The 25,123-nt window shown below is 35.7% G+C and overlaps 1 protein-coding gene across 1 annotated transcript in view; it reads left to right on the top strand.

Moving 5' to 3' along the window:
* The window catches only part of LOC150083706 (uncharacterized), a 189,029-nt gene that overhangs the window by 98,481 nt on the left and 65,425 nt on the right, over positions 1-25,123 (top strand). Inside the window, exons 10-11 of the mRNA XM_090378576.1 lie at positions 5,199-5,274; positions 20,723-20,833. Coding sequence (XP_090234702.1) covers positions 5,199-5,274; positions 20,723-20,833 — 187 coding nt within the window. The remainder of the gene's footprint in view (positions 1-5,198; positions 5,275-20,722; positions 20,834-25,123) is intronic.

Below are 25,123 nucleotides of genomic sequence, written 5' to 3'. Positions count from 1 at the left end.
ATAAGAATGCAAAATGGGGTGACCTGCGAGATTTCTTTTCTTCTTTTCCTTGGTCTGATTACTGTTTCAAAACTTCTGATGTCAACGTTTGCTCAGATCGTGTCAGTGAAATTATTCTTGCAGGAATGGAATCCTTTATCCCACACTCCACTTTAAAATCTTGTCCTTTATCTAAACCTTGGTTTTCCAATAAATGTGCTAAGGCTGTTCAAGAGAAGAATGTTGCATATCGTAATTGGCTTGTTTCTAATTCTTCAGTTTCATTTTCTGCCTACACCAAAGCTTGCAACAACCTTCCTTCTGGAACAGCCTTCCTTCATATGTATTTCCTGAAAATTACAGTCTACAGAAGTTCAAGTCCAATGTCAACAAATATCTTCTTTCGTCTTCTCAACCTCCAACCCGAGCACGGCACTAAGTACTATAGGTTCTAATACCTCTCGTGTTTGGGGTTTACATAAAAAAAAAAAAAAAAAGCATAAAATACCTTTACATTACATGCTACATAATGATTGATTAGTGATGCCAGCCATAAAAATTAGAGACCTTAAGGAATTTTTAAAGATATGTGATGCAAAACCTCCATTTAAATCAAGAATGCAGAGAATAATTCTGACAGTATATTTAGACTCTAGTAAGGTTTGATACTGTCCCAGTGAATGCTTTTTTATATAAAGTGCATTATTGGAAGGAAGACAAAACAGGATGAAAGTGTAAGAGCTATTCTTACACTTATTTTTAGGAATTTATAAATTATCAAATTTTAATAAATAACTAAGTTAAAAACAGTCAAGCACTCAGCAGAATTGCTGGTCTGTTTACACTTCGAAAGTGAGAGATTAGCGTAGCAGCAGGAGGGACGCTGACCGAACTGTGATACAATGGATAGGCCAGTTTGACGCAGTTCGTGTGTACAGAAAAGCGGCTGTCGCCTGCTGACGGTAGCAGGGGACAAAAGAATGCCCACACCCCTAAAGTGGTTCCGACTCCGTCCAAAGGGAAGACCCAGATCAGAGAGCTCACCGTGTCCGTGCTGTAAACAAAGTACAAACAGGCCGACATGGGAGGCACTCTCACAAAATTCACAGGCGGTGTCTTGGAAGGAAGCGTGAAGGAAGAGGTAAGTGGTAGCGGGCATCCCAAAGATAGTTCTACAGATTGGTTAGAGCCCGGATGTTGTCAACACAAAGAAGGGAGCTCGACCTACCAGACGCGGGTCGGGACGATGCGAAAGAAAAAATGAGCAAATGAAGTAAAAGATGAAGAGGGAGAGAAAGCTATGATTGGACGAAAAATAAGGGAGAGTTGGAAACAAAAACTCTGATGCAAGGAGAAGAGCGGGAGCCCGAAAGTCAGAGTCCCGAAGCCTGGAAGGAAAAGATCCGGAGGAGAATCCCGGAGAGGCGTGAGAGTGGCGGAAAGATAAATTTTGGGAGTGCGGGGAACGCATATAGAAAGTTCCGTAAAATGATAGTATAGTGTAGATAGTAGCGAAAGGCAGAATGACCTGGAGGAAGTCCTGAGTGTGGGAAAGTCAACGTGGAGACAGAAAAGAGCCGTAAGCCCAGCAGATCAGGGAAGAAATCGAAGGAAGACCTGAAGGATCGGAAACTCACCCAGGTGGTAGAGAAAGATACCAAGTAAGTCAGCTTAGTGAATGTTACTAACGAGAATGGTGTTGTAAAGAAATCCATGGGAGAAAATTGGACAGGACAGTTCTAGAAGTATTGTAACGTGTAGAATACTAATTTGTAAAGATAGGAATAAGATATAATAGAAATAGAGAGAGAGTGAGTGAATGTTACTCATCTGTGACTAGAGGTATTGATGAGAAATTTTAAAGAAATGTGTTAAAAGTAAAACAGTGGGTTTCAGGAATTGCCTAATTGCTATTAACGGAGTTAATTGTATTCGATAGAAATCTCCTCCTTAAAGTATGTAAGAGAGAGAGTGAAATATTATTGGAGTTATTCTGTATATGTTGAAAAGGATATATATATATATATATGACCATATGTATAGGAGAAAATATTTAGAATTTGTAATGAAACATAGTGGAAGTTTATGGGTTGTTTAAGAAGAGTAATTAAGGGAAGACACCTTTTCATGTATATGATAATTACTGTGTTGTAAAGTTTTGATATTATGAATAATGATGAATGTGTAAATAATCCTTGTACTAATGGTAAATAAATCTAGTTTGTTTTATCATGAGCTTTATGTGTGATATTGACACCAAGCATTAACTGTAAGTCACGGGAACTATTCTAGCACGGGGAGATAATAACACAAATAAGAGAAAATTAGTATTTCCTCCAACTTGGATCTTCTGATACAAAAACCTTAATGACAAAGGAGTGAGTGAGAAAGGGTGCCGATTAACTGCGTAGCAGATAGCTTGTGGGCCTTGGAAGGGAAGTGAGGACCCCCCCTGTTTAAAGGAATAAAGAAAATAACAACAACAGCCTTTATGGTTTCAAGGAAAAGGGGGAAAGAAATAGCTAAGGGATAGATTAAAATAAGGTCTATAATTAAAAACAAAAGAGAAAATAAATAAAAAAATAAATACCCCCCCCCCCCCCCCCCCCACAAAAGGTTGATTAAATGATAAAAGACAGAGGGTGGCTTTTTTTTTCTGCAAATAGACGTGGGCCACAAGAGTTCCACTGGGTTTAGCACTTGGATTGCTTATTTGTTCTGTTATTTTGTTATTGATTGAAAAAAAAAAAGTTGTTTGTTGTCAAAGTTTGCTAATGTTAGAGCTTTGGAGGGTGATAAATGATAGTAAACAAAGAATTCTACCAGATAAATTTAGTTGGTCGGAAAAATGGTATTTTTAGTACAGTGCAGGTAAATGTTAGGTTCTATATTATGGGTAACAGTAATTATAGATTCAGTGGTGGTCCCAGAATTTTCTGAAGGAGTGGGCTATAGCAGTGTTCCAGGAAATTAAGCTTTAATCATCATGTAGCAGTAAAGAAATCCACATTATTTTGATCATGGGGATGGGGCACTGAACATATCTGTATGGTGGTAGTCCCAGGTAGGCACTAAACAGGCTATAGCCTGTTTAGTGCCTACCTGGGATCACCACTCTCTAGATAATTATATTATTTTTGAAGGAATATATTAAATAGTTGATAATGATATTGCCTTAAGAGTAATTGTATAATTTGACATGAAGTTCTCTCAACATTGCAGACAGGCTGCCACAACAGCACACTGTGGTTGCCTGTCGTCCGTACAGTCTGCAGTTGCATCTATGATCTGTAGGAATTTTGTTAACAGGGATAAAGAGTTTAATTGTTTTATTATATATATAGCATTGGTTAGGCTACACTTTGTGTATTGTATACAGGTAAGGAGACCTCATATCAAGAAGTATGTTATTCTGCTGAAATAAAGAGATATCCCTGGAGAGAGAGAGATAGAGAGGGAGGGGATTCTGAGTTGTAGTTTCAAGATGGATCAAGACTTTAAATATCTCAACTTGATTCAGCTAGAATTTGAAAGATTTGACTAAACTAAATAAGCGATATTTTTCACAAATGGCACAAACTGGAAGACATGTACTTACATTAGGATTTTCTCTGTTGTGAGATGCACGTATATTTTTAATGTGTGGACTTTTGGGGTTTCTGACTTATGTACATGGGGTGTTTTATAATGTCGGGGCCATACTTTCAAGATTAATCTATAGCCTGAAAGCAGTTTATATAAACATATACTCAGAATCATTTTGTTTCTAAGTTGCAGCCCTTTGTGTTCCAGAAATTATCCAGTAAGAAATGCTGTCTCTGGTAGGTAGGGTAAATTTTACTATTTAAAATCATAACTGCTTTTCAAAAAATCAGTTCTAAGTGCAGTTCAGTGGGGAGAATAAAAGATTTGTGCTATTAAGGGAATGTGCGCATTTGAAAGGAGAATGGAGACATTCAAAACCAAGAAATGACAGACGTGCACCTTGTGTATGGACTTGTTGAGCCATAGCAAGATGTCCATATGTGGAAAGGTTTCCAAATCATTGTCTGCCAGATAAGAAGACCTTTCAGAGAACACAAATCTTGAATATATAGGATCACTCATCAAGTTTAAAATAGTGGTAGGCCAATCAGAACCAGAAATGTTAGGTTGGAGAAGCATACAATTCTCCATACAATTCAGGGACTGAATTGTATGGAGAATAATCCTGGTGATAGCAGAAGCAGCAGAGGGCTTAGGATATGTAACAGTTTGGAGAATTTTACTGGAACATCTTTATCAGCATCACATACAGCAAAGCCTTACTGAAACAGATTTGCCACTATGAATAGTGTTATTTTAGTTCATTCCCATGACAGTGTGCTTGTGATCCTTGTTTTCTATCTTTGTGTTTTCAAGAAATGGTATGGCAATTTTCAGAACACTCATGACTGAACAGAATAGAATCCATATGCCATCATGATCACAGCATCAGCAACAATTTTGTATTAATGTATGGGTAGAAGTTATTGCTTACTGCTCAGTATTGTGGATTTGGAAAGTTTGAATTTAAAGGAGGTTAGATTTATTAGAAGAGCTAGGGAAATGAAGTGGATAATTTACATTTCTTTTTATGGTTAATGCTGTATAGTGATTTTTGACATAAACTTCTACCTTGGTGTTATGGCTGTGGATAGTTTGAATAAATTTATAGTGATTTTTACTGTTTGATTAGAGGCTTCTGGGCACATCAACAGATGTGTTCAGAAGCCTCTAATCAACCACTCAACCAATCTACTTCCTTTAATGATTTTTGTTACTTGTAATTCAAAAACAATAACATTTCTTTTGGAGAATGGAGATTGATACTTAAGGAATGGATATGCTAGAATTTTATTTTTTTTCATTCTGAAAGAGTTGTTGAATGGGGAGATGTATAGTGTTCTGTCATCATCATAATGAAAACTGCAGATAGGATTTGCAGTTCATGAAAGGAGGTCATTAATATAAAAAAAGAAAAGAATAGGTGTCTATTAATCATGGAGTTTGATCAAAAAAGCTATTCATTGCCATTGAACTGTGAGTGGCCAGAGAGAAAGCTGTCTCTCTGGTTGTAGGTGGCAGAAGATAATATATTGAACACAAATTTAATTAAATGCTGGTTACTTTATAGAAGTGCAGCTTAACCTATTTTGTATAAAATCTTTTAATTTTTTGGTATTTTTCTTTCTTCATAGTTCAGATCCAAAGGATTATGCCCTGAAGCAAATTGAGGGCACTGGAATCTCCATGTCAGCATGTAGAGAAATAGCAGTAAGTATATATATTCTTCAATTAGTATAATTTGCATAGAACAAAGTTTAAGAAGTTTTTTCATTTTATAATTATTTTAAGAAATCTATATACCCTAATTACTCTTTTTAAGAATTCAAAGAAATTAAACCTGTCTTTTGCTTTAATTATGATTAAAGTTCAAAACAGCATAATGCTACAGACACCAGACAAAATATATCACCTGCATAATTTTTCAATTAATAATGTGTAATCCCTCCTTTGGCACGAATCACCTCATGAATTGTCCTTGGTAGGGATTCAGCTAGAACCCTTAAGTTATTTATATCAATATTATTATATTCTGAAAAGTTGAACCTGTAATTCATTCAGGTTTCATTGATGCTTTTGTTATGTTTTCACTTTCTGTTCAAGATAGTGTCATACATAATTGTGGAATTCCTGCATATTTTAAATTGAGGAATTACACAATTTAAATGCCTTGCTATTCTCTTGTGTTCTTCAGTGCCGTTTAAAACATTAGTGGCCCTTGAACCTGAGGGTTATTAGCCCTTGATCCTGGAATACAGGAGTATCAAAATCATGAGTGTCCCTTAATGATCGGCAAAACCATGGACAAAGCTCCAAGGAATGGTATATATTCAGTTGTAATTAAAAACTGCTTCATCATCCAGAATATTTTTTTAGCCTGCCTGATTCATCCTGATTGGTATTTGAAGTAGGGAACCAAGTTCATAATAGCCAAACATCTCCACAGCATCACTGGCCCGCCACCAGTCTGAATGACATTGTGCACATAGTGTGGATGAAATGCCTCATGTTTCTACCATGAACTCTCTGCCTGGCATCGTTAGTTTTTTTTTTTTTTTTTTTTAATGAAAACCCCAAACACAAAAGGTATTGGAACCTGTAATACTTAGTACTGTGTGGGTTGATGATTGAGCAGATAGAAGAAGGTACTTGTTGATTGTAAATTTCAAGACATTGAAGGGAAGGTTTTTCCAGAAAGCTGAAGTTGAAGGGATAAATGAGGAAGAAGAAAAGTTGGCTCTGTGAGTTTGAAGTTGGATGGTAAATCTGACTGGTTTGGAAGAGAGGGGGAATCACAGAAGTCAATTCGTAAGAACAGTGCCCATGTAAGTATCTATCATGTAAGTATCAGAGAGTAGAGAGAGTTTATAAGAGATGGGTCATTAATTAACATGACTGCTCTCTTTGGAATGGATTCTAGAATCCTGAAGAGAGGATTTGGGGACACTACTCCAGATGTGGAAACAATATTCCATGGTACAGGCAGATTTTAGATATGTATAGAGTGAATAGTTGTTTAGAAAAAAAAGCAATTCCAAGAGTGAAAAAAATCCCAGTTTTTTAGATGCAGAGGAAGCAATATTTGCGATGTGCTTATGTGAAGAGAAATTATAAAACAGGGTAATCCTTAATGGAGATATGTGATCATGTCTAGAGATCTGAGTGTTATCAAAGATAAGCATAGGAGCAGTAGAATCCTTTTTGCAAGATATAAGACAGGACTGAGTTTTAGAAGTATTGAATTAATAAAGTTTTCTTTACTCCACTGGAGAATTACCTGGAGATCAGCATTTAAGGAAATGGTGGGGGATATTTGAGAAGTTTAAGCTGTTTGTTCAGGGCAAAGTTTCTCAAACTGAAAGGTGCAATGCAATGTACTATTATGAGCAAAACTATCGATAGGATTTTCAGTCAGTGAAAGAAGATCATTATATACAAGAGGAAAAGAGTGGGAGAAAGAACTGAACCTTGAGGAACACAGCATTAATGAAGTTAGAACACAGAGAGCCATCTACCATCACCTGCAGTGCGCGGTTAGAGAGAACTTGGTTAACTGTTTGCAGCAGTTCTTGTTGTGTTTGAAATTGTTTTTCATTTACTAGGTACAATATTTATTGCTGATCACAGTCACTTATCTCAGACTTTGGACCACAGTTCTGTTGCTAATTTCTGGTTGATTTTGATTCACACCATTCTTTAAGAACTCTTATTACTGTTCTTTTTATTTCTTTCTGAAACGCCAGCAAATTTAGCTATTTCTTTAATAAGATATCTTTTAGATCTGCCTAATGCTATTGCTTCTTTTTTCCACTCACTAACATCTTTTCTGCACCCCATCTTTCTTGGTGGAAATTCTTTCTTATTCAGTACAGCTGATATACCTGTAAATAGAGAAAATGGGTTAATATTCTACTCTAATTTTGGTGCTCTAAGCAAAAAACGCATAGAAGATATGCTTGTTCAATTTATGGTATGCCTTAATACCACAAGCGACAAAATTTTTATCTTGTTTCTGTATTTCACACTTCCATTATGCTTCACTTAATTTTTTATTTATTAGTTTTAGAAAAAAAATAATGATTTCATGTAAGATACACAGATTTTTCTTTTAGCATTTCTATTCACTTTAATTTATCCTATGAATGCTTAGTACAGGAACTCCCCGACTTACGTAATATATGACTTACGGAAATTTGACTTTACGTAAGTTTTTTCCGGCCAGTGCAAACTTAAAAAAATCGTGGAAACATATTTTGCATCCCATAGGAATAAATGGAGGTATAGTGAAAATATTGTAATGTGAACCCAATAACACTTTTTTTTTTTTTTGGTAATTTGTTCCAAGACCTCGGAAGTTGAAATTTTCGCTATATAACTAAGCTATTTATCTCTCTAAAAGGTTTTTTTTTATAATGGAAATTGCACTACACTTTCATCGTTATCATACGTTCCGTTATAAGAATCAGTTTTGAACGCCTTGTGATATTTTTCTAAAACACATTTCTGGAAGTCACTACTATAAAACAATAAAAACATTTGCAATTTTGGGTTTATTGGGCTTTTCTGTTAGTGAAATCTATTATAAACGGATAGTAAACTCGATCTTATTGCATTTGTGATAATACCGATAACTGGAATTCTGTGGGTTTTTACGTATTATGGTGAAATGAGTTCCCCTTCACTGAAATCTTCAGTCATATAAAAAACATAAATAAATTTTCAGAATCTTCTCTTCATTCCTATTTACTTATTACAATGGTGAAAGGAAAGGGACCAACGGAAAGTGCAAGTTCTGGCAGTGCTAGGAAATGAAACAAAATTGATTTAGAAATGAAGATGATTAATTAAGAAGTATAGTCAGTCCTCGTATAACACGTGTTTACACTACACGAATTCGATCATACATGATTTATAAATAGGGGAATGATATCATATATAACACGAACTGAATTCGCTTATGCACGATTCGCCTTTGTGTTTACAAGAAATGGCAGTTGAACGCAGAATCACCCCAACTGAACACAACATGATAGGAATGAAGAGAAGATTCTGAAAATGTATTTATGTTTTTTATATCAGTGAAGGGGAAACACTTTTCGCCATAATAACGTAAAATCCCCACAAATCCAGCTATCAGAATTATCGCAAATGCAATTATTTGCATTTGCGATATCGTAATTATCGTAAATGCAATTATCGAGTTTACTACCCATTTGTAACAGATTCCACTAGCAGGAACTCAACTGGAAACTGTTTTTATTGTTTTATGATAGTGACCTCCAGAAATGTGCTTTACTAAAATGTGAGCTAGTGAGGTGATAATAGTGTTTCTGCCTTTACGGTGTTGTTTATTCAGTTGCCAAATGTGCGCAGCTTTGTTTATGTGTATCAAGTGTGCTCCTCATTTTGTAATTGTGCTTTATTCCTTAAAAACAAGTAAAATACTTAAAAGGTGTGAAAAGGAAGCGTCCTGGTGAAGACACTACAGATTCAGAGAGAAAAAGAAAAGTAATATCGATAGACAGAGGCAAACTGGGTCAAAAATTCTTACCCGAGAATATTTGTAGCAGCCTCATACTTATGGCCAAAATCACACCGGCCTCCGGCTCACTGGGGTTTCCCCGGTAAGGCTTATGGCCAGTCCGCCTCTGTCGATAAAGAAAAAAATATGAAATTGTGAAACACTTTGAGTGAAATGAAAGAACATGTGATATTGCACGTGCTACAGACCTATATGAGGCAATGCGAGAACAATTAGAAAAAATGCAGAGGAAATAAAAACAACTTTCATAGCAGGAACAACTCAGTGTAATAAAATCCATTAGATTAAGACACACATGCCGACCGGGCTAGCCAGGTGGGTAAAGTGCCTGCCTGGCAACCCAAAGGTCGCGGGTTCGAATCCCGCCTCGGGCTTGGATCAAAGTACTGCAAAAACCTCGGGAGGTGCACTATGGCCACAGAAGCCGATGTGCCAACAACTACATGTACCAAAAAAAAAAAAAAAAAAAAGATTAAGACACAAAGAATTGGAAGAGATGGAACAGTTGTCATTTGTTTGGATAGAAGATCAAGCAGAACAAGTTTGCTTACGATAGAAGCAAAAGCATTAGCAATATTTTATTATGTAATGATCGTAATAAAATACATATTTCATTATGATTATTTATTTTGTTGGTAATGTTTTGGTTACAAATGTGTGTTCAATCTTGGGTGGTCGGCACCTAACCCTATTTTTCCCATAAGGCCTATTATTTATATTGCATGATTTTGCATTGCACGAGGGTTTCTAGGAACACAACTATCGTGTTATACGAGGACTGACTGTACAAAGCAGGACAAAGTTTGTCATCTATTGCACGGAATTGGGTCTTGCTGCTTCAACAGTGAATACCTTTCAAAGGACAGTGTGCATATTAAAGAACATGTTAAAGGATCAACATATTTAAGATCAACAGTGATCACAAAACAGTGTTCAGGTGCTATATCGAAGATTTTTCCAAGCTAAATAGGAATGAAGAGAAGATTCTGAAAATTTATTTATATGATTGAAGATTTCAGCGAAGGGGTACTCGTTTCACCATAATACCGTAATGTAAAAACCCACAGAATTCCAGTTATCAGTATTATCCAAATGTAATAAGATCTAGTTTACTACCCGTTTATAATAGACTGCGCTAATAAAAAAGCCCAATAAACCGGAAAGTGCAAATTGTTTTTATTGTTTTATGGTAGTGACCTCTAGAAATGTGTTACAAAATATCACAAAGGCGTTCAAAATTGATTCTTATAACATAAAATATAAATTAATGATGAAAGTGTAGCACAATTTCTATTATAAAAATAACCCTTTAGAAAGATAAATGGCTTAGTTATATAGCAAAAATTTCAACTTCCAGGGTCTTGGAATGAATTACTAAAAAAAAACAATGTGTTATTGGGTTCACATTATGATATTTTCATGATATCTCCATTTATTTCTATGGGATACAAAATATGTTTGCACCGGCTAGTAAAAACTTATGTAAAGTTGAATTTCCGTAAGTCGAGTATTACGTAAGCCGGGGGGAGTGGCTGTATACAAAAATAAGTTAAAAATAAAAGAGTGAATATGAATACAAATAATATACTAAAAATAATAAAAATATATACAGGATAAAATATGTTAAAATCAAAGGTATCTTTCAAGGCAATGTGCCTCTTCATCACCCAAAATAATACATGCCACAGTGCAGCATATATAGTGAGTATGTCATGTGATAGAGGAATGAGGACATGTTGGTTGACAAAGAGGTACATCACCTTGAATGCTACCATGTTTTTGATTTTACCTTCATTTGTGTTTGGTGATTTTAACATTTTATCCTGTGTGTATATATATATATATATATAATCATATAAATTAGAATAAGGTTTAAAATAAAAAATAATGCCAGCAGTATGGCAAGACAAGAGCGAAAAACAAAATTAAACCTAGATTCAAATCAAGCAGGGAAGGAAGAGAAAGGTAGCAAGAATAAAAATATTGCAGCGGAAACTCTAAATTAATTTAGAAAATCTAATTATACGAATAATAATTCTTGAAATTTAAAAGCCAATTAAATAGAAATGTAGCGGTGCCCCCTCTGATGGGCACCAGGTCCAAATTTATGTGAAATATCACCAAGCAGAGATTTAAACCACTACAATAAAACAAAACAAAACAAGACAAAAATAGACTGACCATTATGCCCCATCTCAACAGAGGACCACAAGGCCAACAATGGTGAGGGAATCGCTGCATTTCAAACGCTAAACAAATCGCCGCAAAGGAGAAACGATCGTAAGATCAGTCCACCACACCGATCCCCAGATCGAACCGCCAATTCAGGGAATTAAACAGCGGTGGTCCTGATGCAGCGAAAATCAAAAATAGAACAGACTGAGCACTCCAGTGCAAAGCCACACTACTGACAAAAATAAACTTAACCCGTTTATATAAACAAATAATGAACTATAGATGGCAGTACAGGCGCAGCGCCCAATACTATCATGTGACATAATTATATTTAAATAATGTTGGAAAAAAAGTATTACATAATAAAATAAAAAGGAGGATACAGCACACATCAGGGGCAGCAAAAAGCATATTCCTCTACATGATGCTTGAAATATAATCATATAAATTAGAATAAGGTTTAAAATAAAAAATAATGCCAGCAGTACGGCAAGACAAGAGCGAAAAGCAAAATTAAACCTAGATTCATATCAAGCAGGGAGGGAAGAGAAAGGTAGCAAGAATAAAAATATTGCAGCGGAAACTCTAAATTAATTTAGAAAATCTAATTATACGAATAATAATTCTTGAAATTTAAAAGCCAATTAAATAGAAATTTAGCGGTGCCCCCTTTGATGGGCACCAGGTCCAAATTTATGTGAAATATCACCAAGCAGAGATTTAAACCACTACAATAAAACAAAACAAAACAAGACAAAAATAGACTGACCATTATGCCCCATCTCAACAGAGGACCACAAGGCCAACAATGGTCAGGTAGTGTGGCTTTGCACTGGAGTGCTCAGTCTGTTCTATTTTTGATTTTCGCTGCATCAGGACCACCGCTGTTCAATTCCCTGCATTGGCGGTTCGATCTGGGGATCGGTGTGGCGGACTGATCTTACGATCGTTTCTCCTTTGCGGCGATTTGTGTTTAGCGTTCGAAATGCAGCGATTCCCTGACCATTGTTGGCCTTGTGGTCCTCTGTTGAGATGGGGCATAATGGTCAGTCTATTTTTGTCTTGTTTTGTTTTGTTTTATTGTAGTGGTTTAAATCTCTGCTTGGTGATATTTCACATAAATTTGGACCTGGTGCCCATCAGAGGGGGCACCGCTAAATTTCTATTTAATTGGCTTTTAAATTTCAAGAATTATTATTCGTATAATTAGATTTTCTAAATTAATTTAGAGTTTCCGCTGCAATATTTTTATTCTTGCTACCTTTCTCTTCCCTCCCTGCTTTATTTGAATCTAGGTTTAATTTTGTTTTTCGCTCTTGTCTTGCCGTACTGCTGGCATTATTTTTATTTTAAACCTTATTCTAATTTATATGATTATATTTCAAGCATCATGTAGAGGAATATGCTTTTTGCTGCCCCTGATGTGTGCTGTATCCTCCTTTTTATTTTATTATGTAATACTTTTTTTCCAACATTATTTAAATACAAAGGGTACTAGGAAAGTTTTGCAATACAGCTTTGTTTATTTAATTTTTTCAAAGTAATTTCCTCTACATTCAATACACCTCTCCATCCTCCGAAACCAATCTTTAAACCAGTTCTGCCAAGTTTCACTAGGGAGTAAAGCACACTCGTTGTCCCAAGCCCGTAGAAGGTCCTCATCACTGGAAAACCGCCTCCCTTTTAGCTTCATTTTCACATGCGGGAACAGTGCAAAGTCGCAGGGAGCAAGGTCTGGACTGTAGGGAGGGTGCTCGAGAAGTTTCAGTCCTGTCGTGGTCAAATATTCGGTGCAGGCTTTGGCGCGGTGAGCTGGAGCATTTTCGTGATGGAGGTACCAGGTGTCCATTCTTGACTTTGGCCGCAGGTTCTTCATAGATCCAATGAATTTAGGCAGGCATTGTTCAGTATACCACTTAGCTGTGACTGTCTTCTGCGTGTCCAAAACGACACGTTCCACAATTCCACTCGATTTGAAAAATACAGCTATCATTTTCTTCTTTACAGATCGGGATTTTCTGACAATTACGGGTGTGTCGTCATCATCAAAGACCCAAACTTTGTTTTGAGCCTTGGTCAGCAGATCGTAATAGTACAGCCAAGTCTCGTCATCTGTCACGATGTTGTTCACATACCGAGATTGTCCCTTATCAAACTTTTTTAACATCTCCCGGCACCAAGTCACACGTCGTGTCATCTGCTCTTCAGTCAGTTGATGCGGCACCCAGAGAGAACAAAGTTTCTTCACGTGCAAATGATCGTGCAGAATCGAACGAATTGCTGGTGCATTTAGGCCCAAAGTATCCTCTATCTGTTGGTAGGTCACTCGCCTGTTTTCGTCAAGCATTTTCCTCACAGCAGTAACGTTTTCCTCCGTAACTGACGTTCGTGGCCTTCCCGGCCTCTCAGAATCCTCCAGAGTGAAATTTCCCCTTTGGAATTCTCTATACCACCTGAATATCGTTGTACGATGTGGACAATCATCATCTAGTGCAAGAGTCATTTCTTCTAAGCACTGGTCTATGGTTAAACCACGCACGAAATTATACCGCAAAACTGTCCTTATCTCATTTCGTGACCACGATGCCACCGCAAGCACTTTACACTCTCACTACTAATGAATAACTGAGCCCATCGACTTGGCGCGGCGGCTACTATGCACGTATGAACATGTCTCAACATGCAGCAACAAGTAGCCTCCTGTGATTCATTGTTGCGTCATATTGCAAAACTTTCCTAGTACCCTTTGTATAATTATATATATATATATATATATATATATATATATAGTTAAATTTAAATAATGTTGAATATAAAATTTTACTTAATAAAATAAGGCAAAGCACACATCAAAGGCAGCTAAATGCACATTCCCCTGCATGATGCTTGAAACATAGTCATATTAATTAGCATAAGATCTAAAATAATAAAGTTATACAATGCCAGCAATACGGCAAGGCAAGAGCGAAGAAACAAAAATAAAAATAAACCAAATTCAATTTTAACTGGGAGGGAAAAGGAAAGGTAACAGGAATAAAATATATTGCAACGGGAACTCTAAATTAAATTAATTTAGAAGATCTAATTATACGAATAATAATTCATTGAAATTTAAAGCCAATAGAATAAAATTTAGCGGTGCCCCCTCGAAAGGCACCAGGTCCAAATTTATGTGAAATATCACCAAACAGAGAATTCAAACCATTCGCAATAAAACAAAACAAAACCAAATGTAAAAATAGACTGACCATTATGCCCCATCTCAACAGAGGACCACAAGGCCAATAATGGTCAGGGAATCGCTGCATTTCGAACGCTGAACAAATCACCGCAAGGGCGAAACGATCGCAAGATCAGTCCGCCAAACCGATCCCCAGATCGACCGCCAATGCAGGGAATTGAAAAGCGGTGGTCCTGATGCAGCGAAAATAAAAAAATAGAACAGGCAAAGCACTCAATACGAAGCCACACTACTGACACAAGTAGACTGAACCCGTTAATATAAACCAAAATTAGGCTATAGATGGCAGTACAGGCGCAGCGTTAGCAATTCGCCCACTACTGTCATGTGACATAGTTAAATTTAAATAATGTTGAATATAAAATTTTACTTAATAAAATAAGGCAAAGCACACATCAAAGGCAGCTAAATGCACATTCCCCTGCATGATGCTTGAAACATAGTCATATTAATTAGCATAAGATCTAAAATAATAAAGTTATACAATGCCAGCAATACGGCAAGGCAAGAGCGAAGAAACAAAAATAAAAATAAACCAAATTCAATTTTAACTGGGAGGGAAAAGGAAAGGTAACAGGAATAAAATATATTGCAACGGGAACTCTAAATTAAATTAATTTAGAAGATCTAATTATACGAATAATAATTCATTGAAATTTAAAGCCAATAGAATAAAATTTAGCGGTGCCCCCTCGAAAGGCGCCAGGTCCAAATTTATGTGAAATATCACCAAACAGAGAATTCAAACCATTCGCAATAAAACAAAACAAAACCAAATGTAAAAATAGACTGACCATTATGCCCCATCTCAACAGAGGACCACAAGGCCAATAATGGTCAGGGAATCGCTGCATTTCGAACGCTGAACAAATCACCGCAAGGGCGAAACGATCGCAAGATCAGTCCGCCAAACCGATCCCCAGATCGACCGCCAATGCAGGGAATTGAAAAGCGGTGGTCCTGATGCAGCGAAAATAAAAAAATAGAACAGGCAAAGCACTCAATACGAAGCCACACTACTGACACAAGTAGACTGAACCCGTTGCAATATATTTTATTCCTGTTACCTTTCCTTTTCCCTCCCAGTTAAAATTGAATTTGGTTTATTTTTATTTTTGTTTCTTCGCTCTTGCCTTGCCGTATTGCTGGCATTGTATAACTTTATTATTTTAGATCTTATGCTAATTAATATGACTATGTTTCAAGCATCATGCAGGGGAATGTGCATTTAGCTGCCTTTGATGTGTGCTTTGCCTTATTTTATTAAGTAAAATTTTATATTCAACATTATTTAAATTTAACTATGTCACATGACAGTAGTGGGCGAATTGCTAACGCTGCGCCTGTACTGCCATCTATAGCCTAATTTTGGTTTATATTAACGGGTTCAGTCTACTTGTGTCAGTAGTGTGGCTTCGTATTGAGTGCTTTGCCTGTTCTATTTTTTATTTTCGCTGCATCAGGACCACCGCTTTTCAATTCCCTGCATTGGCGGTCGATCTGGGGATCGGTTTGGCGGACTGATCTTGCGATCGTTTCGCCCTTGCGGTGATTTGTTCAGCGTTCGAAATGCAGCGATTCCCTGACCATTATTGGCCTTGTGGTCCTCTGTTGAGATGGGGCATAATGGTCAGTCTATTTTTACATTTGGTTTTGTTTTGTTTTATTGCGAATGGTTTGAATTCTCTGTTTGGTGATATTTCACATAAATTTGGACCTGGCGCCTTTCGAGGGGGCACCGCTAAATTTTATTCTATTGGCTTTAAATTTCAATGAATTATTATTCGTATAATTAGATCTTCTAAATTAATTTAATTTAGAGTTCCCGTTGCAATATATTTTATTCCTGTTACCTTTCCTTTTCCCTCCCAGTTAAAATTGAATTTGGTTTATTTTTATTTTTGTTTCTTCGCTCTTGCCTTGCCGTATTGCTGGCATTGTATAACTTTATTATTTTAGATCTTATGCTAATTAATATGACTATGTTTCAAGCATCATGCAGGGGAATGTGCATTTAGCTGCCTTTGATGTGTGCTTTGCCTTATTTTATTAAGTAAAATTTTATATTCAACATTATTTAAATTTAACTATGTCACATGACAGTAGTGGGCGAATTGCTAACGCTGCGCCTGTACTGCCATCTATAGCCTAATTTTGGTTTATATTAACGGGTTCAGTCTACTTGTGTCAGTAGTGTGGCTTCGTATTGAGTGCTTTGCCTGTTCTATTTTTTTATTTTCGCTGCATCAGGACCACCGCTTTTCAATTCCCTGCATTGGCGGTCGATCTGGGGATCGGTTTGGCGGACTGATCTTGCGATCGTTTCGCCCTTGCGGTGATTTGTTCAGCGTTCGAAATGCAGCGATTCCTCTGTTGAGATGGGGCATAATGGTCAGTCTATTTTTACATTTGGTTTTGTTTTGTTTTATTGCGAATGGTTTGAATTCTCTGTTTGGTGATATTTCACATAAATTTGGACCTGGCGCCTTTCGAGGGGGCACCGCTAAATTTTATTCTATTGGCTTTAAATTTCAATGAATTATTATTCGTATAATTAGATCTTCTAAATTAATTTAATTTAGAGTTCCCGTTGCAATATATTTTATTCCTGTTACCTTTCCTTTTCCCTCCCAGTTAAAATTGAATTTGGTTTATTTTTATTTTTGTTTCTTCGCTCTTGCCTTGCCGTATTGCTGGCATTGTATAACTTTATTATTTTAGATCTTATGCTAATTAATATGACTATATATATATATATATATATGTCCAAATTAGATAAGTTATAGTGTAATATATATATATATATATATATATATATATTGTTTTCATTTTAGTATATTATTTGTATTCACTCTTATTTTTTTAAAATTTATTTTTATATATTTGTTTTAATAAAGTTCAGTTGATCATCTCAAGTAATTTTATTGTTGATATATTCCTCAATGTACAGGACCTTTTCTCTAATTAGACTACTTCATAAAGCACACTGTAGTCCCACTCTTAGTTCTCACAAATATTTATGGTGAAAAATATTGTAGTAGGTGCAGAAGTGGTTTTTCCAAATCTCATTACAGCTCTGAACTGAATATAACAACTATACTGCTGAACTGAATGCTGCATATGAAGTTTGCAGTAGAAAACTTGAATGCCTTTTCTCCTTGAAAGCATATAATTGTATAGACTCACAAAGTGCAGTAGTTGCTATACAGCAAAGAATTATTTATACTCATCCCATATTTGAAAAAATGATAACTATGTTATTTCAGCTCAAAGAAATGCAACAAGCAGTTAGCTTTTGTTGTATTTGAGCCTATTCAGGAATCCCAGGAAATGAATGTGCAGATCAAGCTGTGAAACATCCTACCAAACTGATACATATCAACTAAAAATACCATCTGTTAATTTTAGCTCTATTATACTAACGGCATGTCAAGCTCATTGGATGAAAATATGGCAGCCCAAACAAATGTCTCATGCCGATAAAACATAAACCACACCAGTGGATCTCTAGTATCTAGCTCAAAGAAAAGAGGAAGTTATTCTTGCCAGGCCATTCATTGACCATTTATCTATCTCACCTTGCCTTGCTTATTGGGAAAGACTCTATCTCAATATTCAGTGTTACTCTCTGCTCACTATAAAGCATATTCTCATAAACTGTACTTACAAAGAATAAGAAGGCAGCCTTCAAGTCTCTGTCCGTCTATGGGACCATTTCACTGTACATTGTATAATAGGGGACGATGCTAACCAAATGGAATTGTTTGTCTTTGAAGAAGATCTGACTCTATAACAGAGATTCCCAAACTTTCTCGGTTCGCAGTGCCCTTAATGTCAGTAATTTTTTCACAGCGCACCTAGGCCAAAAGAAATACCTAACAATTCTGTCAATGATATATAGACCAAGAGAGGCTTAAGTTCTGCAAATTGCAGTGGCTGGAGACTAGGCACCTGCGCGGTGATCTGATTGAGGTATATAAGGCCTTGAATGGGTTGAGCACGCTGAATTCTGATGGGATCCTTCCACTTGTTCAGATTACGAACCTAAGGGGGCATAAATTCAAATTAAGAAAAGACAGATGCAGAATAGATGTGCGGAAATTTGCCTTTAGCCAGCGGGTGGTTAATTGCTGGAACAAACTTCCATCTGTCGTTGTGGAAGTTGATAGGTTGAATAAATTTAAGGAGGAACTGGACAGGCATTTGGAGGGAATGGTGTGATTTTTTTTTTTTTTTTTTTTTTGGCTGATGCTGCATAAGCTCATTCATTTGCTTTCTTGCATCACATGCCACTACTACTACTACTACTACTACTACTACTACTACTACTACTACTATTCCATTTATTAAGTAGCTAGGTTCAAACAACTTAATAAGTAATGTTGAAACTGTGATAATGTTTAAACTCTGAACTACCCCGAGCTAGTAGTTTGCGCGGTGTCTGTCAGACATCGAGTATCGCTCTTTCCCTCAAAAATTCAAAATATCCCGTAGCATCCGTGTGAGTTCGCTGTGGTGCCTTGGGGCACCGCAGTGCACAATTTGGGAACAACTGCTCTATACTCTTTTCTGACTTGAATCTATCAGACTTTTTAACTCAGACATTACTGCACACAAGAAACCTTAAAAGGCACAATCCAGCTATAGTAGTGTTTCTGACTTTAAACACTCAAAACAGCAAAAGCTTACATCCGAAGTATGGTATAGCTTACATCTACTAGTAAAGTATAGCTTACATCTGAAGTGAGTTATTGGAAAAAGGCAGATAATCTAACTGTTGCCCAATTTTTTACAAATTCTCTTTGGCCATATGAAATTGATAATGTCCTTTCTTCATGTAGGGACCTGAATGTCCAGCTCCTTATATGGTATTTTTGGTGCATGATAAAGGAAATGGCAATGTATGCAGGCGGTTGCCTGAAATTTCAGTTCACTTCAGGTTTTAAAACTAGTAACAATCAAAACAAGATTGTTACTAGTTATTTGAAAAGATCTTTAAACATTTCAAAAGTTTTAAAGCAAGTGTCTGTGTATGTATTATACAGAATAGAAAGATACACATTCCCTATACACAGGCCATTCTTTTCACCTCTATGTGTATATACAGAAAGGGTGATTCCAAACACTCCTGTAAAATTTTGAGTGTGTTGGAGGAATTAATAATAAAAGTTATGAAAATGGGTTCTTTTTGCTGAGTTAAAGCAATTTGAAATAACGGTAATCGAATCAGAAGTATTTGAACTTTGATTTGTTTGACAATTTTTTTTTTAATATAAAAATTTCGTAAGCACTCAAAATGTCTGCTTTCAGGCCTGATGCAGCTAAGTGTTTTGATTTTGGATTGGATTGGTTGTTAGGAGGCTCATTTACATGGTTTCTGCACTCTCCCCGCCTATATCCATTAAAATTTTAATATATTGGGGAACGCCCATAGTTTGTGTTAAGACCTGTTACTTCAGTACATTCAGCACTCTGCTGAAGAAGCATTTTACATATCTCACAGCATTTCACTTTTCTGTGGGAATCATTTGTTTGTTAATGTGAGGCATTAATTTAGTGATTTTTAATAAAAATGTGAAAATTAAATAAAAGATTGAGTGCATATTTGAACTACTAAATTTCGAGAAGCTTTAATTCAGCAAGTGTTCGGATCCATTTTCTAAGAGTTGTTTTCCTTATTATTGATTCAACAGCATGCTCCCAAAGTTTAGTAGGAGAGTTCTGAATGATTGTATATTCACCTATATATGAAAATGAGAAAGATTATGACTTGTTTTGAGTCCTTATGTGCATACTATGCATAATGAGGTCTACAAGAATTTGAGAACTTGGAGAGATATATATATATATATGATAATTATAAGAATGACATAAGATTTAATTGGTTTTATTTACTTGTCTGATTTTACATTTACATAGTACATGTGTACCAAATTCCTCCATTTTTTTTTTTTTTTTTCATACATTTTAGTGTTCTGATTGCCTCAACAGCAGGCTTCATGTTTTGAAATATGATAGTCACGTTATACCTGCACATTCAAATAGCAGGAATATCTTTTAAAGAAACAACCATATTAGGATTAAAGAAAAGCTTAAATTAATCTTTCAAGGATGGTAATTATACTTAAATGTGCTTTGCATTGTTTTCAGAATTTAGAGTAAAATGGAGTCTTGAAAAGCGTATGTGTTTGCTATTTTAGTTACTACGAGAATTAAAGCATCCGAATGTAATTAATCTTCAGAGGGTGTTTCTGTCGCACACAGATCGCAAAGTTTGGCTTTTGTTTGATTATGCAGAGCATGATTTATGGGTGAGTCTATTTTCTTAAATCTTTATACGGTGGTTATTTTACTAAATTAAGTTTTTTTACTAAAAAACAGTTAAATTACTTCTGATATAATAATAGGTATTTACAGTAAGATGTCTAATTAATAATGCCTTTATAATGAGCCTCGTACAAAGGGTGGTGAATTTGTCTTGCCAATGTGCTATTCAGTATAATAGTTTGACTTTGTATATAAGGTATTTTTCACCTAATTATCAAATCCATAGAATGATGGTAATGGGGTAATCCTATTGGCAAACAAAAAATTTGTTTGTATACCTTGTCTCAAAAGGTGATATAGTTGGCATTGACTATATCATATCACCTTAAGAATTTAATCAAGTGAACAATGGGATTTAGTCTAAATGGCTTAGTATCGGAGGTCTACCTCTCAATGATTGGGCATATACATTTGATGCCTTTTCTACTCTGTATTATATATTATGGGAGGTATTTAGATGATGTTCTGGTGCAACTGATAGTTGCACTATTTAAGACATTTTACATTTGCTTAATAATATTCATCCTAGACTCAATTTTACATTAGAAAGAGAAAATACTGAAACAAAGTTATTAAATTTTCTAAATTTCACTTTTACTCGGGAAGCGAATAAAGTCCAAATTAACATCTACCGTAAACCAACAAACAATGATATATTGCTGCATTATAACACCCGTTCACCTACAAGAGGTCTATTATTTTTAATCAATTTCTCAATGCCTATAAATATTCAATGACAGAATCCACATTAGACTCAGAAATACAGATATTAACCAGCAGATTCTTAAACAGGAGTTACCCCCTTGCTACAATAAAACAAATTAGGGTACAAGCTAAGGATAGGATACAAAAAACTACACCAACCAACAATAGTAACATCAAAAAATACTTTATTTGTGGCCTATACGTTGAACAGTGGCACAAACAGCTTAACAGATTCTCTAAAGACTGAATTTAAAATCGTGGCCAGACTAATACGGAAATTACATGCTATACTTAACAATTGCTCAGTTCCTTTCGCAACACAAATTAATGACATTTCTTGCAGGGATTGCAACTCGTCTTATCAGGGTTCAACGTGGATGTGAGATTAAAACAACATGTGTCCTCTGTCTGTGCTTCTCGTTCAGTAGCGTCAGAATTGGTCTTTCGTGCTGTTAATGAAAACCATACATTTCTATTCAATGAGGCCAAAATACTTAGTGTCCAATGTAATTATACTAGACTATTAATTGCAGAAACAATCAAAATTAAATTACATGAGAATTCTATTAACGTTTGTTGTCCATATCTAATCTCTGATTCGTGGGTGGTCTTTTACGTGCATGCACGAAGACAAATAATTGTGGTCTTTTATGCACATGCGTGAAGACAAATAATCTCTCTATTTAAGATTCCAACTCACACACGCTCAGTAATTTCCATTGCTGTGATCAAGACATGGTTGAAAAGCCTTGTCAGCTTCAGGAAGGGAAGTCTTTTTTCAAACTTTGCGGAGAACTTGTTTTAATTAATTTTATTACTTTATTAATTCACATTAATTTTATTTTCATTTATTTGCTGGTGAGTGTCATTAGGAAGTGTTCTATGTATCATATTGAGGTAAATTTCTCTTATTCTTCTACAAATATTGAAATACAACATAGAACATATTGAGCATCGTAGCTGTCTTATACTAATCATATTAATTTAATAATAATTTCCAAAATATTTTTTGATGGTATCCTTTTTGCCACACCTTTGTTATATTCAGCATCACAAAGATTACTTTGCTTTGTCAGTTTTTAATTGCTAATGCTTTTGCTTCTATGGTAAGCAGACTTGTTCTTTGTTTGATCTATCCAAACAGATGACAGATGTTCCATCTCTTCCAATTCTTTGTGCCTTGATCTATTGGATTTTGTTACATTTGAGTTGTTCCTGCTATGAAAGTTGTTTTTATTTTCTCTGTATTCTTTCTAATTGTTCTCAGCATTGCCTCATTTAAGCCTGTATCACGTCCAATATCACATGTTCTTTCATTTAGCTCAAAGCATTTCACAATTTTGTATTTTTTCCTCTATCAACAGAAGTGAACTGGCATAAGCCTTACCGGGAAAACCCTGGTGGGCCAGAAGCCAATGGAGGCCAGTGTGATTATTTTGGCCATAAACACTAGTATGAGGTCGCTACAAGTTTTCCCCAGTAAGAATTTTTGACCCAGTCTTCCCCCTGTCTGTCGACATTACTTTTCTTTTTCTCTCTGAATCTGTAGTATCTTCACCAGGACGCTTCCTTTTCACACTTTTTTAAAGTATTTTACTCATTTTTAGGGAATAAAGCACAATTACAGTATAAAAAGGACAAAAATGAGGAGGCACGCTTGATACACATAAACAAAGCTGCATGCATTTAGCAACTGAATAAACAACACAGTAAAGGCAGAAACACACTAGCTCACATTTTACAAAAGCACATTTCTGGTGGTCACTACCATAAAACAATAAAAACAATTTCTAGTTGCGTTCCTGCTAGTGGAATTGTTATAAACGGGTAGTAAACTCGATCTGTAGGTTTTTATGTTATTGTGGTGAAATGTTTCCCCTTCACTGAAATCTTCAATCATATAAAAAGCATAAATACACTGTCAGAATCTTCTCTTCATTCCTATTGTGTTGCATTCAGTTGGGGCAATTCCCGCGTTCAACTGCCATTTCTTGTAAACACAAAGGCAAATCATGCATAAGCGAATTTGGTTTGTGTTATTTACGGCATCGTTCCACTATTTATAAATCGTGTTGATCAAATTGGGGTAGTGTAAACACGTGTTATACGAGGACTGACTGTATATGATATCAAAATTATTTTTTGCATCCAGTTCCTTTGTAACCACATCATAGTATCCAATCAGATTTTTCAGACAAGACTTTCCCTTAACAGTATTAGACTTTCCCACAGCATCGGGAAGTCTTGTCTAGATTATCCTGTAGTGCTTCTTTAACCAGTGACCCCATTATTTTCCCAGAAAGTTAAACTAACAGGTCTGTAATTATGCCTGTCACCCTTTGATCCCCCTTTGTGAATTGGGAATACATTTGCACATCTCCAGTCCATGGGGATTTTGCCTGAGTCCAGTGATGCTCTCATAATTATGGCTAAGGGATTGCTTACTTCCTTTCCATCTCCTTTAACTTGATAGTTCCCATCCACCCCATGTGCTTTTTCTTAACTTCAATTTCTCCTCCACTTTGTCTTAGTTATTACAAAATCATTAAGTTCCCTGTTAAAGTTTAATAAGCTTCTGTCCTCCACTTCCCTACAGAATTCCTCATGTGAATGTAGATGCAAAATACTCATTCAGTTTGTCAGCTATCTTTGGTGGTCACGGGCTTGAACCCGTGACCACCAAATACGGAGGATGCGGAAAGATCAGGGAATGACCACTGCATATCCCCGGAGCAATATGGCCTTAGTTGCTAATGCTCCTAAAAACCAAATAACAAACATAACAAACAAACTGATGAGAACTCAAAGTTTGAAATGGCTGTAAAAAGAGCGGCAGTTTGTTTCCTTAATTTAGGTAAAAAAGTGAGCAATTCATAATTTGGTTAATTGGTATCTAGTCGGTCTTGATTTGTAGGCTTGTCGAAAGTATATTTAGTTGCTGCATAAAGTTTTCAAAACAATAGCCTGTTATGCATTTTTTTGATTACTGCTTCAGAAGTGTCTTGGAAATATGGGAACTTATAGGGATACTTGCCTCCGAACAGTGTGATCATTCCAACTTATATTGTTCGAAAAGCAACCGTTTGGGACCAGTTTGAACCATTTGCAAGGAATGCTCTGCAACTTTTTGAGACTTGTTGAGCACAGTCAACTGAAATTCAATCACAAAATGGCAAAACATTTAGTAGTTCAGAATATCTTAAGTTTCACTTTCAAGCTTACAGATATATTAAACAAATTTACGTGATACATTTATTTTTTCTAAAATTTTAAATTTGCAGGCGTTATAATCTACAAATGTTTTTATCTTTTAGTGCAGACAGTGAAATTATACATAAGTTGTATTATTTTGCTGTAAATGATATGATACATCACTTAAAGCAATTAAAGCTTATTTCTAGTCCTTTATGACAGTGATTGAAAAGTACAATATTTGTTAAATAAAATAACCTTCTGAAATGTTGCATAATATGTTAATTTTTTTAAAGTTATATTGAAGTATCTCAAATTTCATTGAAAGTAGATGGAAGAAGGTGAAAGTGAAAGAAGGTTGTTAATATAGAAGAGGA

This window comes from Mastigoproctus giganteus, chromosome 7 (genome assembly GCF_048544385.1).
Source record: "Mastigoproctus giganteus isolate SK-2022 chromosome 7, ASM4854438v1, whole genome shotgun sequence".
Taxonomy (NCBI): Eukaryota; Metazoa; Arthropoda; class Arachnida; order Uropygi; family Thelyphonidae; genus Mastigoproctus; species Mastigoproctus giganteus.
This window is presented reverse-complemented; position numbering and strand designations above follow the sequence as displayed.